This window comes from Amblyomma maculatum, chromosome 2 (assembly GCF_055883805.1).
Source record: "Amblyomma maculatum isolate TAMU_Amacu chromosome 2, ASM5588380v1, whole genome shotgun sequence".
Taxonomy (NCBI): domain Eukaryota; kingdom Metazoa; phylum Arthropoda; class Arachnida; order Ixodida; family Ixodidae; genus Amblyomma; species Amblyomma maculatum.
This window is the reverse complement of record NC_139345.1, coordinates 55,268,925-55,287,396: the sequence shown is the minus strand read 5'-3', so window position 1 is coordinate 55,287,396 and position 18,472 is coordinate 55,268,925. Positions and strand designations below refer to the sequence as shown.

General features: G+C 43.8%; 1 protein-coding gene across 1 annotated transcript in view; it reads left to right on the top strand.

Moving 5' to 3' along the window:
- The first annotated feature begins 1,485 nt into the window (after positions 1-1,485).
- Positions 1,486-18,472, top strand: part of LOC146198678 (neuronal acetylcholine receptor subunit alpha-10-like) — a 128,310-nt gene continuing 111,323 nt past the window's right edge. Inside the window, exon 1 of the mRNA XM_084594177.1 lies at positions 1,486-2,123. Coding sequence (XP_084450303.1) covers positions 2,048-2,123 — 76 coding nt within the window. The 5' untranslated portion in view covers positions 1,486-2,047. The remainder of the gene's footprint in view (positions 2,124-18,472) is intronic.

The following is an 18,472-nucleotide window of genomic DNA, read 5'->3' as shown; positions in this document are numbered from 1 at the left end:
TTACAACAAATTGGAGGTGAATCATAATATATGCATGTTGTATAACTATATTTCCATACCTTTATTGTAATCACGGTGACCCATCTTACACTGATTCAAAGCTATAGATGCGACTAAAGGAATAAAATAAAGTTAGAAAGTTTCCTTCATTCGCTTTGTGCTTGTAAATAAAGTTCATTTCACTAACATTGGGCCACAATTGCACGCTTCCGACATATGATGCCGATTTTGTTATGTCGTCTCATTTTTTTCATTGCAGTATGATTTGCTTCTCCTCGATGTAGTCGCTGCATATTGTGCATACATACTTAACTCAAATGGGTTATTCGGCCACCTGAAGTTCGCTTTCAGCTTACTTAAAAAGGACTGTAAATATCGAAGCTGGTGACGGCTCTCTGGACTTTATTTCACATGAGCTTTCGTAAGCGTAACCTCTCGACGTATTTTCGATTGATCGACCGCCTTCCTGCCCTTGTAAATCTTGGAACCCATAAGAATTAAAGAAAGGCCTTTCGTTCACTTCTCACGAATGCATACGAATTGTATTTATCGAAGTCCGAATTTAACCTTTTATAGTCAAATAAGAAGTTTCCTTCAGGGTTTAAAAATTTTCATGAAGTTTTCACAATGTGGGCCCTTTCGCGAGTAACAATAGCTTCACTGCCTTCTCTCAACAGACTGAATGTGGAACTAATTTCCTACCTATCTGATATGCGTCAGTTAACGCAGCTCTAATCCCGACACGACTTAGCGCGTCGTCTAACACAATGCGATTCCAGCCACAGAGACAAAGAGTTTCGAGTTTTCGCTGGCCTACCGCTTGCCCAGGTGTTGCGCCGTCACCGAGGCAGGACTCACGTAATTTCATTTGATCGCAACTATCCCCTCCTCTTCATTGTCCTATCTATCCTTCCCATTTCGCATTTCACTGTTCCAATATTGTTTCTGATCCAGTCCTCCTCTCCGTTGCCTCTCCCTCTTTATCTTCTTCTCCTCCTCCGTCCGTGTTCCAGTAAAGCGCCCTACAGCGGAGCACCGAGCAATCAGGTCCGCCCCCGCGAACGAGCGCTCGAGCTGCGCGGTTTCGCGCCGAGCCGCGGTTCAAAGCCCGTCCGTCGCCTCGTCCGCGAGGACACGCTTGCTCCGGGCCCCAATCCCGACGCACCGCTGGCTGCTCCGTCAAGACTGTTCGGCTCTTTGAGGCTGGAACCATGCTTCGTCGTTAAGTGACTCCTGTTCTCACTGTCACTCTCGTGAGCCCTACTTCAACGTAAAGGCAAGCTGCGAAGTTTTCATTAGTGAGCTTACGCTCTAAAGTAGCGCGCAAGTCGAAACTTTGAGCGAGGAGTTTTGCAAGAACAGGAAGCTTGGAGAACGCATTCAGCAACCTTCCGCCAGCGAAGAGACGCAAATCAACTTCTGCTTTTTTTTTTATTCTTTTTTTTTTTTCGCTCTTCTAGACTGTTGAGCATGTGAATTCTTTAGAGGCAATAGGAATCAGTTAATCAGGTTTCAGCGTTTCAAAACAAGAATATTTTGACGTACGATAGTTTAGAAGGAATCAGTAAGAATGATATTCATTATCAAGGCCAATATGTGCTGGTTGTCTCTTGCCAAGATACACATTCAAAATTTAGTCAGGTGAACGTAGGAGACTCGCATAAGCAACTCTGAAACGCTCAGCGAAGCGTTTCACCGCGTTCGGGAGGACGCCCACACCCTCACCCAAGTCATTGAAAGTCAAGTCGTTGGATTGTCCTTGCCGAGCCCGACTGCAGTATCGCAGCGTACTCGGCGGCGGCAGCGAACAAGCTAGCATCCGCGCATCCGCTGCGCACTGGCAGAGTCTGGCGGGCGGGCGATGATGCGCGGTGCTTGAAAAAGCGTCGACAAAGTGGGCCACTGGAAAGACAACGGCGAGGGCATGTCAAGCAAGACGTCGTCATTGTCGGAGGCGGTGCCCGCCCCGCGGAAACCCGTAGTCTGCGTGTTGCAGAGATGGTCGATGTTGGGCGTCGAGACTTGAAGCAGGAGCGGTTGCGCCACAATGTCCCGACGGGGATTGATTCCCACCATCTTATACGTGTGCGCCTGGGCCACCTTTCTCCTCTCCTCGAATTTCGGTGAGTGCACGCTACCCTTACCACTTGAGTGCTACGTTGTATTCGACGCTGGCGCAGCAGTACCGTGCCCTTGACAACTGTTGTGTGTCACGAACAGGCGAACGCTTTTTTAGATGCTCTAAAGTACCGTCTGCATTTCTAGGCTGTGCTACTTTTTTGCGTGCTGATTTCTGTTTGCTTCCCGCTTTTTTTTTTAATGCTTTCTTCAGCTCTGCATGAGACAACGCGTACAGGAAACGTTTGGTATTGAGTGCATCTTCCTTTTATTCAAGGCGATAGGGGAGGACATCTTGAGAGGAAGACAGTTGCGCATCTCGGGAAAATTAGGTGTCGCTGTCTGTTCCGTTATAAAGAAAAACATGCCTTGCCGACTGACATAAAATTGATCAAGAAGAATAGCTAAAAAAGAAAAATGCGGCGACGGAAAAAAAGAACTGCGATGAGCAAGCGCAATTACATGCAAATAGAGGGTCGCATAATGAAATATTCTCGTAAGTTTCACATCCTTCATTCTTTAACTTATCATACAAATCTAAAACATGCCATATGTCAATGTTATCTTTAAATACAGTTATCCCCTCATCACCTCTTCTCTTGTTGTTTAATAGCATAAAAAAAAGCCACATGTCAATGTTATCTTTAAATATGGTTATCCCTTCATCACATCTTATCTTGTTGTTTAATAGCATGGAAAAAATTTTGGCTTGCTTAATTTCTTTCGCACGCATTATTCACTTCCTCATCGATATTTTTGCTAAATCTTCTTCCCATGAATTCCAGGATTGAAAGCCTAAAGCAGCCATGATATATGCAACGCCATTTAACATGTAGCGAAAATTAAAGGGTAATGTCAAATAAAATCAAATATAAGTTTATTTCCTATTCAATAATATAGATAGAGGGATTGCAAAAAAAGAAAATTTGCCTCTGGGAAGCTTTATGCAGTCTGCAATCCTGGTAATGCGAAGAAGAAATGTTTCGCAGTACAAGAATCATAAAAAAACCTCAAAGTAAATTCAATGAGCTCATGTTCGACAGCTTCAGCACGTTGACTGAGTTAACGCAAATTGACCCAACTGATTAAGCAATAACGGTGGTCGTGAAGGTGCGCACTTTCGTGTAATTTGAAGTTGTTTTTTTCTTTTAGCATGTATAAGCACGTGATATGCCTTCGGTTTAATCAGTACGACCATTTTACTTCATTTTCTAAACGGAAAATTTGAAACAAACTCCAAGTTTGCCACTGCACCACCACTGTAATTCTAGAGTCGGTTCTACGTACTTACATACTCATCTAAACAAACCCCGCTCATTATCTGACACCATGCGGAGATTTCGTAAGGCATGTAGTCCGCGTTTTTTTTTTTTTTTAAGTCTTTGGAATGATGCAAAAGGACGTTCTTGACCGTTTATGCGCATAAGCCTTTATTACTTTAACATAACATAATTAAGCAATGTACCAGGATAGTCGGCATGTAATTGTGAATCTATTAGGCGTGTAGCAAGAATTGCAGTTGCCTTCGCACATTCGTCCTTCATATCGTTTACTGCTTCATTTCTCTACGTCCTGAAATGAATAGGGAGGGAATAGTGCCAGCTGTGCAATTATTCGTTTTATTTATTTTTTGTATATAGTCTAATACGTCTCCCATCTCGTGTCTTCTGTGAAAGCAATCCTTTGATTGCACTAAATCACAGGAAGTTTGCACTATGCAGGCTGCATGCGCTAAAATAGATGCAGTTCCTCCGGAGGGGCTTAAAAACGAGTTTATAGGCATGCCAGAAATGCTTGTTTCGAGAACAATGCGACTTAAGCCACTATAGATAACCGAAGACGATGTAATGGCGTCTAATACAAAATAAACAAATCATACTTCCGTGTTCTGCTAATTGAAGGCTGTAAGCCTTAACTTCCTGGAGTGTCAGTCATTTTTAGGCAATTGTTCTTGCATAGGTCACTTGTTCTCGCAGCTGTAGTTGCCGCAGTTTTAAGATGATTATGCGCTTCGTGTGTCCGCACTCTATCTAATGTCCTCACATAGTTCCAGTCTAGGCGAAAAAACTGCATAAACGTGACAAAACTATGACAAAATATTTTTTTAGCTCTGTCGTAAACGTCAGAATTTTCTATTCTTCTGTCGTGCGTGACAGTGGTACTCCATCTTTTTTGTAGTTTTACAGTACGTTTTTGTTGTGACTAAAGAAACTGCTGATGTTACTGTAAAAATTTATGTTGTCACAACATGTTAACTCTCAAAAACCAGACAGAAATTCTGTCTGTGAAGGCAGAAAATTTTCTGCGTTTTTTTTCCGACTAGGAGGTGACTGTAGTCGTATGGTAAGGTTCCAGTGGTAAGATCGGTCTCTAGTCCAATCTCGCCAGCTATTTTTATTGCAGGAAAACAGGAAAAGAGGAGGAGGGGTGAGAGAAGGGAAGACTGATTTCTGCAACAGCGCGGGGAACGTACGTGTTTTCTCGAGTAGTACGCAAGGAACAGGTAAATGCAGAGAGTTTGTTTTCTAGACCTATTGAGAGCTTTTCGTTCCGAAAGCTCTCTTGACAAGTCGCATCCAGTGCGGATTCAATACGTAGAATGCGTCGACAGCATTCTTCCGGTTTCCCACAACCGGCCGATATCGGCCATAGAATCCAACTGCTCTTATTAGGAAAGGCAAAGCTGTAGCAGGTGCGTGACAGTGCGCTGGACTTAGCTTGTTTTCTTTATTTAGGCAGTGAAATCTATCAGTTTTATTAACCTTCATGCTGTTTCTCTTGAACGGTATTACTAACCTTTCCGACCTAACGTTTACTTCTCGTACAATTATCTCCGTAAACGATAAGGTGCACTTCAGGTACCACAATTGTCCCGCCACCAAGCTGCTGTCTATTTTCTCTTATTGGGGAAGATGGCATGTTTCAATATTCTTTTCTAATTTGTCGGGCTTCACCTATCGCTAAAACCATGAATACACTTTCTACAGAAGGTAGCACTTTTTTCAGCTAGTTATCTTTTTATTATTCCTGTATTTTAGAACACCCTTTTTTCGATCTAACTATTGAGTATACTTTGTAATGGCGGAGAAACCAACTTTACCCCCCTTCCCCTCCTTCCCCCTTTAATGGCAATAACGGGGGAGCTACGCAGAGTCAATGTTTGTTTAGTTCATTCCATGTCAAGCCAGTCCAGTTCAGTTCAGTCGTTCAGTCATGTCCGACTCTTCGTGACCCTATGGACCATGTCACGCCACGCTTTCCTGTCTCTCACTATCTTCCTAACATCACATAACTTCATCTGCAGCGCCTCGAGGATGCTGTCTAACCATCGCGTTCGCTGCCTACCCCTTCTCCAGCCACCCTCAACCTTTCCCAACATCAAATCTTTCTCCAGCGACTCCTCTCTTCTCATCAAACGACCAAAGTAGCTGAGCTTTAACTTTAGAATCTGACCCTCCAATGACCAGTCAGGGTTTATGGTCGACAATATCGACTGATTTGATCTGCTGGCAGACCAAGCAACTCTCAAGAGTCTCCGCCAGCACCACAATTCAAACGCGTCAATTCTTCGGCGGTCAGCCTTCTTCACAGTCCAACTCTCGCATCCATACATCACAACTGGAAATATCATAGCACGAGTTATACTAATGTCTCTGCTCTTTACTGGGCGGTCAAGGCTAACCATGGCTCTCTTTCCCAGAAGCAGGCGTCTCCCATGTCAAGCCACAATGTTTCAAATTTAGTGTCACGCGTGGAACATAATCGTGTTTCAATACCGGCACAAAAACAAAGATTGTTACAAGGTCAGCCTTCATGACGAGAATGTAGTCGCTTTCCACATTTCATAGAAAGCACGCGCGAACTCTATCGCTTACGTCAGAAATGCCTACTGGCTACAATGTTTGTGAAAATGAGAAAGCGGCACAACAGCGGAGGACAGAATTTGTAGGATGAGTTTCAGCTTTGCGCACGAAAATTGCCTTATGTCGCAAGAAAGGTCGACGCCGCGCAAAGAAAGTTGATGCGATCCTCAGTTATTTTGTTTATGAAGGTCAAATGGGAAGTGCACTTATTCATGCTTACTACGAAAAAGATAGCGGACCTCAAAGCGTGAAGGAAAAAAGGCATCAGAAAGACAGAGCAAAGAATTCTGTGAAGCGCTCACGACGTCTGTAGAATAGCTTTGGCATTACCAATCCCCAAGATACACTCAGCGGGCAGATTAAAACTGCCTTCTCATCTCTTTTTTACGACGCTTCGCAGTTGATATTGTTCCTCGATGATTCCTTTACAGTTGATGCTTTTCACTTTGTTGCCAGGCAATAGTGTGCGATCGTGTCATGTCTTTTTTCAACCAAGCAGGACAGCCAGATTTCGTCTCTTTGGAACGGATTTACGAGAGCCGCGGAAAGCACATGACAAGAAAACCAACGCGAAGGAGGAGCATAAATCGATGGGAGCGAAGTAAAGGATGAAGAATCCTTCACTTCGAATTGTCTCTCGGATGTCCGCAAGGAAGCGTGTTGCCGGGTGGAATTGAAAATCTATCCCTACTCCTACACCCTGCAACAGTCCGTCCGCTTTCAGTGGTGGAAGAAAACTGCGCCGGCATTGCTCCAATCTCGCGATTTCTCGTCAAAGTTTAAGGCAAACGCCGTGGACGTTTTGGTTTTTCAATACAGTTTTGTTACTTTCTTCGCGCCGTCGTAAAGCACTTTGTTCTAAACAAGGACGCCAAGAAATTCGCTTCGCTCAAGTCCTCCTCATCACGACAGACTGCTATTCTCTCTTCGTGACCTCCCAAGCACCTTTGCTCCAATCTACACTCTATAGTTCCTTTCTTATATTCTCATTTCCGTGTCCAAGGAAGACGACTGGGATTTCTCTCATTTCTCTCTTCCTACTGCGCGCAGCGTTATATGTCAGTGTCAAAAAACACGTATTGTGCCGGAACCATGGCGTTGCGAACCGGCGTACCAGGCGCATGCACGTTGCGATGGTTCTCGCAAGCTACCATGTTTCAGAGTAATGTTCTTCAGTTGTTGCTCTCTTTATTTTTATTTTTTTTTTTCACACGCGTCATCAATACTCCTCCACGTAGCGCCACTTTCAGGATTTTTCTTCTAAGCCCTGTCCATTGTGAACAAGCAGGAAACTCCATGTGACTGTGCTGAGTATTCTTTCTCAAATAATGCACGTCGATTGCGAACGTCATGGAACATACGCTGAAAATATTGCCACGACGTCGGGTTATGCATAACATTTAGCTCCTATTCCATGAAACGCAATCACTGAGAAAAAGAAGGGTGGAGTGGGAGATCATACTCATTAGAGAAAACAAGGCGAGTTGACATCGCCACGTTGAGACCTAGCTATGTCAGAACAGGTCCCGGTCGCTTAAATGGGCTTCGCTTTTCAATATTCTAGGCAATTCGTGGGTGACAGCGAACTGGGGAATCTTCGTAAAGCGATCACCCCGCCCGCTAACAAAAGAATCCCATAGGGAATCAGTGAGTGAGTGAGTGAGTGAGTGAGTGAGTGAGTGAGTGAGTGAGTGAGTGAGTGAGTGAGTGAGTGAGTGAGTGAGTGAGTGAGTGAGTGAGTGAGTGAGTGAGTGAGTGAGTGAGTGAGTGAGTGAGTGAGTGAGTGAGTGAGTGAGTGAGTGAGTGAGTGAGTGAGAGAGGAGGAAGGGAGGAAGCGTGTCCCTGTGTGCGTGACCCAGAGTGCGTGCGTGCGTGCGCGTGCACGCTATGCTAAGGACATACTTGTTCATTTCTTTCTCCGCTCTAAATTACCCGACGTGTTAAGCGAAAAACCTGACAGTTCAGAACCATCGACACTTAGCGGGCCAGTAGAATCTAGGAAAAGACATAGTGGCGATTCGACGCAATTAATTTTCCTGTTGTAGACTTGTCAGGAGTCCTGACATTCCTAAGTGATTAACCTCGTCTTCTCCCTGTTAGAGCACCGGGCAACCATTCGAATTTAGCTGAGACAGTACGTTGTCCCAAACTCATTGCGCGCGAGCTGATATATTATTTCCTATCGCTCCTGAGCACGCCATCGAAAAGAAAATGGCACTTAGAAACGGTACAAATTAATTTCAGAACTCTTTGTACTGGGCAGACTTCTAAACTCTGCTACAGCTTTTTTTTTTTTTTTCTTTCCCCGAGCTCTTCTTGTTTCGAAATTCCCGTGTGTCTGCAGGGACCTTTATGTGTTGTAATTTTCTCTCAGATCTGTTGAACAGTGCTCAAGTAGCGGACATTACCAGTCTGCAAACAAGTCTATTTACGTCAGGTTAGCGGGATGAGTGGCTTTATGTATCTCTGCTTCCTTTTCTTTGACATTTGACTTCAAGTAAAGAGTTTTCTTTGAATCAGTAAAGTAGAAGACAATAAGTAAAATTAGTTCGGCTTAAGAAGAAGACAGCCGTGCAGGATATAAGCGCTTTTTTTTTTTTTCAGCTGTTAGTCAATATACGAATTTTTCGAGTTGTAATGCTTCTAGATTTTTCTGTAAGTATACGTAGCTTTAATGTTGTATGCTTACAGGCAAAAGCAACAGTCTAAATTACAATTAAATAATATATATACATCCTCAGTACACCCTTTAAGCAGACTTATAACTCGAAGCTCTTATGCAACCCTTTCTATAGTAATAGACGTGACGTTTCGTAGCTTAACAGCGACCAAATATTTATCACTGTTTACAATCGTAACAACGTAGAATGTAAAAAAGAATTTAACCTTGTCCTTCAGCAGTGGAAACAACTCTAGCGACCGTCCTAAGCGCCTTCCGTTGTCCATCTCACATGCAGATTTCATATGATAAGTGGAGATGCTGGCGACGAACTTAAGTTGAAAATAAAAATGAAAAGGGAAAAAGCCATTACTGCTCGGTTTCTTCTATCAGAAAGCACGGCATGACACAAGACGCCAACAGTGTTTTCCTGACTAGCCTTGTTAAGCGCTGATGCCAGCTAAAGTGTTGATAAAAGAGAAAAATCAGAGTTCGCGACCTCCGTTTCAGCACATATAGAGCCCACGTTGCGAAACGTGACGTGTGTGACACCTGCCAGCACTCAAGCAGGCATTGCTCCGAAGACAAAAAAAGAAAGAAAGAAAGAAAGAAAGAAAGAAAGAAAGAAAGAAAGAAAGAAAGAAAGAAAGAAAGAAAGAAAGAAAGAAAGAAAGAAAGAAAGAAAGAAAGAAAGAAAGAAAGAAAGAAAGAAAGAAAGAAAGAAAGAAAGAAAGAAAGAAAGAAAGAAAGAAAGAAACACTGCCCTCTCCTAATTATTTTTTTAGACTGACACTTTTTTTTTCTGCCAAACAGCTATATCTAATTCACTAAACACGTGCAGTACAAGACGAGTATGTGAATTAGAAGCATGGGCTGTAAATCTGAGGTGATAGTATGCCTTGAAAGAAATGCCCTTTCTGCCGGGACGAAAAGGAGACATTTCTAGGAGACTGCTAAAAGAGAAATAATGGCCATGCTCAGAGGGTACCACGGCTGAAGAATAATTACCTTGTTGACGACATGTACCTACTTCAAGCTGTTTCTTATACAAATGAACCTGGGTCACAGCATTCAAAGCAAATTTTTGAAGCCCGCATTTTCGTTGAGCAGTATTAGTGCAGATAATTACCTGAAAAACGTACATTCAGATCTTACTACTAAAAAGGAGTGCACATTAGCGCGCCGCGTGCACATGTCGCATGTGCACGTGTCTGAACATGAGTGTGTAGGCTATTGTTTTTAATGCGCACGGGTTGCATGGCTCCTAAGCAATGAAACTCAGGGAACCTCCAGAAAAAAGCAGCACCAGAAATTTGAAGACGTCGCAGCCAACATAACCGGAAATTTCAAACAAAAACGCTCACTTAATGCGTTATGCCATGCGTGGAATGAAAGTGAATAAAATATGAAACGCAATATGAATTAAAGGTTGCCGGATATCTCACGGCTGATCGAGCCTAAATAAAAACGTAAAGAAATTTCAAGCGGGACTACAGTCGGCCTGCACTGGCTGGCTAGCCAGTAAACAAGATTAGACCTCACAACGCACGCTTGCACGGCTCAGTAACAAGCAGAAGTGTAAATTTAGAACTCCGGAAAAGATAATTATTTCACATTTACAGCACGTGGGGCGTCTCCACTGCACAGCGTAAATGTTTTTAGCCATCTTGTACTAAAACGGTATACATATAGGAAGGAACTGCCCATAAAGCAGCGTCCCCTTTGAGAAAATTGTAATTGTATGTGTAACGTATAGATGACAATACGTGATCATTATCATCATCATCAGCCTAATTATACCCACTGCAGGGCGAAGGCCTCTCCCATATTCCTCCAATTAACCCGGTCCTTTGCTAGCTGCACCCACTTGACACCTGCGAACTTCTTAACCTCATCCACCCACTTGACTTTCCGCCGCCCCATGCTACGCTTTCCTTCCCTTGGAATCCAGTTTGTTACCCTAAGCGACCATCGATTATCCTCTCTTCGCACTACATGCCCTGCCCATGTTCATTTCTTCTTCTTGGTTAACACTAGACTGCCATCAAGTCGAGTCATTTCTCAGACCCACTCTGCGCGCTTCATATCTCTTAACGTTACACTTACCATTTTTTTGTCTATGCCGTGCGCTGGAGTGTCTAAATTGACGCCCACTGACAGAAATTAAGATTTTAGGTCCCTAGCCATGGCAATCGTTTGCGTTGAAGGCCTTTCAGGCTCATGCTCCGCTTTATGAAAAGCACAGGCCTAATCAAAAGGCTATGATTGTGCATTTATGTTACGTGCTATGACTGTGACGTGATGTGATGTGACATGTCTGTGATGTGACTGTACTAACTTCACCCATCCCTTTCTTACAACTTTTATGTCCACTCACCCCTTTCCCCCAGTGCAAGGTAGCAAACCGGTTTCTTTTACGGGTTAACCTCCCTGCCTTTCCTCCTCATCTTCCTCCTCCTGCTACCATATTTATTTCCGTAGCCCTCTGCGATGTTCTCAACTTAAGTAGAACCCTTTTAGTTAGCCTCCACGTTTCAGCCTCATGGGTGAGTACTGGTAAGATGCGACGGTCGTACACTTTCCTCTTGAGCGACACCCGCAAGCTGCTAGTCATAACCTGCGAGTACTTGCCAAATGCGCTCCATCTCAATTTTCTTCTCCTAGTTATTTCCCTTTCATGGTCCCAATATGCGGTCACTACCTGTCCTCAGTAGACATATTCGCCTACCACTTCCAGTGTTTTGCTACCTATTGTAAACTGCTGGTAATAATTTCTAGGCTGTTCAACATTACCTTAGTCTTCTGTATATCGTATCTCAAGCCTACCTTTCTACTATCCTGTCTAGGTCATCAATTATTCTTTGCAGTTCATCCCCCGAGTTACTTAGCAAGGCAATATCATCAGCAAATCGCAGGTTACTAAGGTATTCTCCATCTACCCTTTCCCTAAGTGCTCCCATTGCAAGTCTCTGAATACTTCCTATAAGCAAGCTGTGAATAGTACTGAGGAGATCGTGTCTCCTTGCCTAACGCCTTTTATATAAATTTTATTACTGCAGAAATATTACTATTTTATTACGCAAAAATATGGTTGCTGTGCAGCCAATCTTCCAGTACTTTCACGAAAGGCTCGTCTACACCGTTATTTCGCAATGCCTACATGACCGCCTTAGTTTCTACTGAGTCAAATGATTTTTCGTAATCAATGGATGCAAAGGGCAGATTATATTCGGATTATATTCGGCATAGATTATAGTGGTGAAGCGGTGGCGTAGCGGTAGAACATCCGCCTCGCATGCAAGAGGACCGGGGCTCAAATCCCGGTGCCGCGCAATTCTCCACCGGATGAAAAAAAAAAAAAATCCGCGTGTCGATGGAATTGCATAAACAGGTTTGGGGTGCGACCTGATGCCGGTGAACACCTCCGGCAACGCACTCCCTTACCAGAACAGGAGTTGGCCACCCTGGTGCAGTAATTGGCCGCAACCTCCTATGATAAGCTCCATAAAACCCCGGCCCTCAGTCACCAGCGGTTACGGAACAACTGACCACGGCGGCGGTCAGACCTGTGACGCAGCAGGGGGTGCTAAGAAAGCCTGGCTCCGCTGGACAGGCCGCCATTGGAAACTGACCCTGGCAACGTTTAATGCTAGAACCCTAGCTAGTGAAGCTAGCTTAGCAGTGCTGTTAGAGGAACAAGAGGATGGGCTGTCATATGGCTTAGTGCGGTTAGGAGGCCGAATGAGGCATATACTGTACTGAAGGATGGGCATGTACTGTGTTATCGAGGCTTACCAGAGAGGCGACAACTAGGAGTAGGTTTCCTTGTCAATAAGTATATAGTGGGTAATATAGATGAATTCTATAGTATTAACGAGAGGGTTGCAGGCATCGTAATTAGGCTTAATAAGCGGTATAAACTGAAGGTTGTACAGGCCTATGCACCTACATGTAGTTATGATGACCAGGCAGTTGAAAGCTGCTATGAAGATGTAGAATCGGCAATGCGAAAAGTAAAGACGCAGTATACTGTACTAATGGGCGATTTCAATGCCAAGGTAGGGAAAAAACAGGCAGGAGACAAGGCAGTAGGTGACTATGGCATTGGTTCTAGGAATAGCAGGGGGGAGTTACTAGTTGAGTTTGCAGAGCGCAATAACTTACGAATCATGAATACCTTCTTCAGCAAACGGAAGAACCAGAAATGGACGTGGAAAAGTCCTAACGGAGAGACTAAAAATGAAATCGATTTCATAATGTGTTCAACCCCCGCCATTATGCAAGATGTAGAGGTAATCGGGTAACATTTGGTTTTTGCCTATGCCCAATTTCTTGTTTACCGCTTTAAGGCTTCCTCCGTTCTTTACAGCATGCTCAATTTCCTCCATAGTGTACTTCCTTATATAGGCCACTTTGCACTTATTGATTAGCTTTAATATCTCTACCAATTCTATCTGATCTGTTGGATTAGAAGCTTTCATACTTAGGAAATTCTTTATAAAATATTTCGTGTCCTTAGACAGCTTACCGGTATACTCTCTATCCTACCGCCTACTTCTACAGCGCACTCAGTAATGATATCTCTGAAATTATTGTTCATTGCTCCTAGGCTAATATCGTCATTCTCGGTTAGAGCGGAATATCTACTCTGTAGCGAGATGCTGAACTCTTCTGCCCTCGCCCTCACCCCTAATTTGTTGATAGACTTCTTTCTTACTAAACTATTTCGTTCCCTCTTCAGATTTAGACAAATTCGAGACCTTACCATTATGCGGTCACAGCATCGAACTTTCCCGATTGCCTCTACATCCTGTATAATGGCGGAGTTAGAACAGGGTATAGAGTCAATTTCAGTTTTAGTCTCCCCGTTAGGAATTTTTCGTGTCCACTACCGGTTCTTTCGCTTGCTGAAGAAGGTGTTCATGATTCTTAAGTTAGTTGCGCTCTGCAAACTCGATTATTAACGCCCCCCTGCTGTTCATAAAGCCAATTCCGTGGTCACCCACTGCCTGCTTTTTTTCCTACATTTTCATTGAAGTCACCCATTAGTACAGTATACTACGTCTTTCCTTTCCGCATTGCCGATTCTATGTCTTCGCAGAAGCTTTTAACTGTCTGTTCATCATGACTGCATGTATGTGCGTAGGCCTGTACAACATTCATTTTATACCACTTATTAAGCTTAATTATGTCTGCCACCCTCTCATTAATAATATAGAATTCATCTATATTACCAGCTATATACTTATTGACAAGAAGACCTACTCCTAGTCCTCGCTTCTCCGGTAAACCTCAATAACACAGTACATGCCTGTCCTTCAGTACAATATGCGCCTCATTCGACCTGTCCTAACCTCACTAAGCCCTATGACATCCCATTTCGTACCCTCTAGTTCCTCTAACAGAACTGCTAAACTAGCTTCACTAGCTAGGGTTCTGTTCTAGATTTAAACGTTGCCAGGGTCAGTTTCCAATGGCGGCCTGTCCAGCGGAGCTAGAGATAAGCAACACCCGCTGCGTCACAGGCCTGACCGCCGCCGTGTGGCCAGGTGCTCCGCAGCCGCTGGTGACTGAGGGCCGGGGTTTTATACGACTAATCACGGGAGGTTGAGGCCAGTTACTGCACCAGGGTGGCCAACTCCTGTTCTGGTGAGGGAGTGTGTTGCTGGAGGTGTTTACAGGCATCAGTTTGCACCCCAAAGCTGCTTATGCAATTCCATCGACAGGCGGATTATTATTATTTTTTTTTTATCCGGCGGAGAATTGGGCGGCACCGGAATTCGAACCACGATCTTCTTGCATGCGAGACGGATGTTTTACCTCTAAACTACCGCTGCAATCTGATACGTGATACTGTGCCTGAAAAAATCAAGACACAAATCCTTTAGGGATGAATCGGCTAATGTCCTACGGAGCAGCGCAGATGGATGTAGTTCGAGATTCACCTGAACATTTTGTTCAATTTTGGCAACAGTACGACCGATCTTTGATTCGCAAATTGATTTCATGGTTTGCCGTAGTACTTTATTTCTAGTTTTGCAAGCCTAAGGACTTACTTGCGGACATAGTAGCCGTCAGAATGGACCTTATATTACGTGAAATATATCCCTTCCGGGAACGCCTGCTTGCCGGAGCGCACTGCCGGCAGAAATTATTTATTAATAGGTGCCAGTGGGGCAAACACTTTGATGGAATAGCGCCCGCAGCGATAGTCACCGGAAGTCACCGTACGTGCCGATCTCGGTCGAGATCCTGGAGCACGCACAGTATATATATATATATCGGTCGAGATACTGGAGCATGCACAGTATATATATATATATATATATATATATATATATATATATATATATATATATATATATATATATATATATATATATATATATATATATATATACATATATATATATATATATATATATGTAAAGGTGTTAAGCAAACAGGCACATGCTACCCGGTATTTTTTTTTTTTTTACAGCTTGCTTATAGGAAGTATTCAGAGACTTGAAATGGGAGAAGTTAGGGACAAGGGTTGATGGAGAATACCTGAATAATCTGAATTTGCTGATGACATTGCCTTGCTAAGTAACTCAAGGGATAAGTGCAAAGAATGATGAACGGCTTGCTTTTTGCAAGTGGCGCCTAATTAAATTTAATGAAGACTCGGAATTACCTGTAAAGAGTGTTTTGGATAGACGAGGCCTAATTTTGCAGGGACTCGAATGTCAATTTGCACATTTTCCATTATTAGCGCGACAAGAACCCACATTGGCTATACATCAGCACAAGCATCAAGTAAGGTTGTGAGCGAATGTTTGGTGTGGCATTTATGACGGCCATATTGTCGGTATTTACTTCATTTCCGGAAGTCTAATAGGAAAAGTACGCAGACTGCGTTCTAAAAGGTGCCGTGTATGAATTTTCCTCAGAGGTACTACTGGTCGTGTTGAAAAAAAAAAATAATGGTTTCAGCATGAAGGAGCCCCGGCGCGTGTGTTTTTTTTCCTTCAGCCTCGTAATCCCTACACAGCACCTTTCCCAACCAATGAATTGAGCGTGAAAGAACAATAACCTGACCTCCTAGGTCTCCCGATTTTTCATCACCGAATACCTTTCTCAGCGGATACGTTAAAGAACAAAGTTTTCGACTTGACAGAAATAACGCAGTGCATGTCAATATACCAGCAACGTCCAACAGCAATCTCCACGCTGTCACAGAAACGTGCCGTTGTTCCTTTTACAAAGCTGGCGACGAAATTAAAAAAAGGTAAAAAAGCTCTTTCCGGAGGTAATCCGACTGGCAGAGCGCCAGGCCAGCGCTTACCAAAGCTCTCAAAACCGACGTTCCCATAGCTGACGACTGTCCTTTTTATTACCTACAGCGACGAAGCAAACGATAACGCCGTTAGTGGTCTAATTCGTAGCCAGGGAAGCCAGGACACGCTTTTAGAATTGGGCGCTGCATTCATTACGATACGCCACCAGCGAACGTTGCGCTTGCGTCATACTTCCAGCTCTCCTCGGGCGCTCAGTTTCGGTTGCGCGCAAAAGAAAAAAAAAAAAAAGCGTAGTAGGATTTCCTGGCGCTGCAGGGCTCTACAAAATGAGTTTTTTTTTTTTTTTTTTTCATTCGAAAAACCGATATGGCATCCTATCATTATAATGACATCAAACTCTACACTGGGACTAACCACCCAACTACAATAGCATAAGAGTTAATTAGTAGTTTTTGTTAAATACATGGAGGATCGGAGAAGTTTTGCAGGATATTATGTCGGCTGAGGCAGATAGCGTGTTCCTGGGATATATTTCTCTTGTATTGTGTACCGACTATTTTTAAAGATTACTTAAAGTCTTCGCTGAAAAACCCTGTATATATGGCGCAACATCCGAAACTGCCGGCCCGGCATCAATGCAGTGCGTTTCTAAACATAGGCGGTGGTGATTGTAACCATGATCGACTTAAGTAAAGAAGACCAAGTAAGGAAAGGACACCGCGAATCCGAGCGAAAATTTCACGCCAAGTCTCCTGCGCCGATCACACGGGTCACATCCAGCATCTCATTGTTTTGTTTCATCGGTGACATAAAGGACGCTCGTGCAGGAATATATTACCTAAATTATTTTTTCTTTCTTTCTTCCTGTTTTTCTTCCTTCCTTCCTTCCTTCCTTCCTTCCTTCCTTCCTTCCTTCCTTCCTTCCTTCCTTCCTTCCTTCCTTCCTTCCTTCCTTCCTTCCTTCCTTCCTTCCTTCCTTCCTTCCTTCCTTCCTTCCTTCCTTCCTTCCTTCCTTCCTTCCTTCCTTCCTTCCTTCCTTCCTTCCTTCCTTCCTTCCTTCCTTCCTTCCTTCCTTCCTTCCTTCCTTCCTTCCTTCCTTCCTTCCTTCCTTCCTTCCTTCCTTCCTTCCTTCCTTCCTTCCTTCCTTCCTTCCTTCCTTCCTTCCTTCCTTCCTTCCTTCCTTCCTTCCTTCCTTCCTTCCTTCCTTCCTTCCTTCCTTCCTTCCTTCCTTCCTTCCTTCCTTCCTTCCTTCCTTCCTTCCTTCCTTCCTTCCTTCCTTCCTTCCTTCCTTCCTTCCTTCCTTCCTTCCTTCCTTCCTTCCTTCCTTCCTTCCTTCCTTCCTTCCTTCCTTCCTTCCTTCCTTCCTTCCTTCCTTCCTTCCTTCCTTCCTTCCTTCCTTCCTTCCTTCCTTCCTTCCTTCCTTCCTTCCTTCCTTCCTTCCTTCCTTCCTTCCTTATTTCACTTGAGATCACTTCGTTTATTATTTCAGTTCGTTTTTGCCTTTCCCTTTCTTCCTGTTTCTATCCCTTTTCCTTCTATCCGCCGTAGCATCTTCCGCTAACGAAGCTGTTTGTGAATTGCGTTGGCAATTCTAGAGTCATTAATGTGCAGCCTGGCCAAAACTCGAGCCCGAAGGAGCATCTCCTTAGCGTGAAATTACGGCGCTTGGAATTGTCGCATTTGATGCTGTCACTCAGAACCACCCTTCCCATCCAGTTCATTTAAGACACTTCATCAAAGCCGCTCGAGAAGGCTGACGAGCCAGTTTGCAACGACGCGTAAAGAAACGCGTTCATAACGATTCTGATCTTCTGCTTGACTAGAAATCTAAGTTCATGCCATTCGACTCAACTCTTGAAGAAGCTGCAGATCTGTCGCTAATAGTTTGTCATCACATGCTATTTTGGGACGAGCGCTTTGAAAGTTAGCGTTCGCGCTCAGATAGAAAATCGAGCTTTGTGTGTTCGAAAAACAAATATTAAGCGGAATGCTCTGGAAGACACGCCGATTTTCTTTTTCTCGTTGGAAGAAAAGGCTCATTTAGCTACGTATTCATGTGCACAAAGACATCAAGGGAAAGTAAATTAACATAGAAATTGCCATTCGACATTCTAGACGCCAAAAGATGCGTGAACAAACGAAGTTGCAGGAGCCCCTGTGCATAGTAACCCAGGTTAGAGGCAAATAGCTGCTTGTCTGCCACCCCGCCTCCTCTTGCAACTCTTTCCCGGCGTTCTTCTAAGGCATAGGAGTAAGTGGGTATATCTCAGCAGGCAGAGCAGTTTCCAAGTTTCCATCAAAGTTAATCATGTCCATTGTAGACACACACACGTGCGCTCTGTAGACAGGAAATTGTAGTCGGCCTATTCACACTCCATCGTCCAAACCGGGCCTGTAAAAACGCAGAAGCAGATAAAGGGCTTTAAGAAATGCAACTTAAATCGAAAGGGGAATCGAGACATCTCCTGTCACTTTCTTTTACAGATTTGAAATGAAAAATCAAGTGCCAAAGAAAAAGCAGTAGGTGTGTGTTGGTGGGGGACCAATTTCGC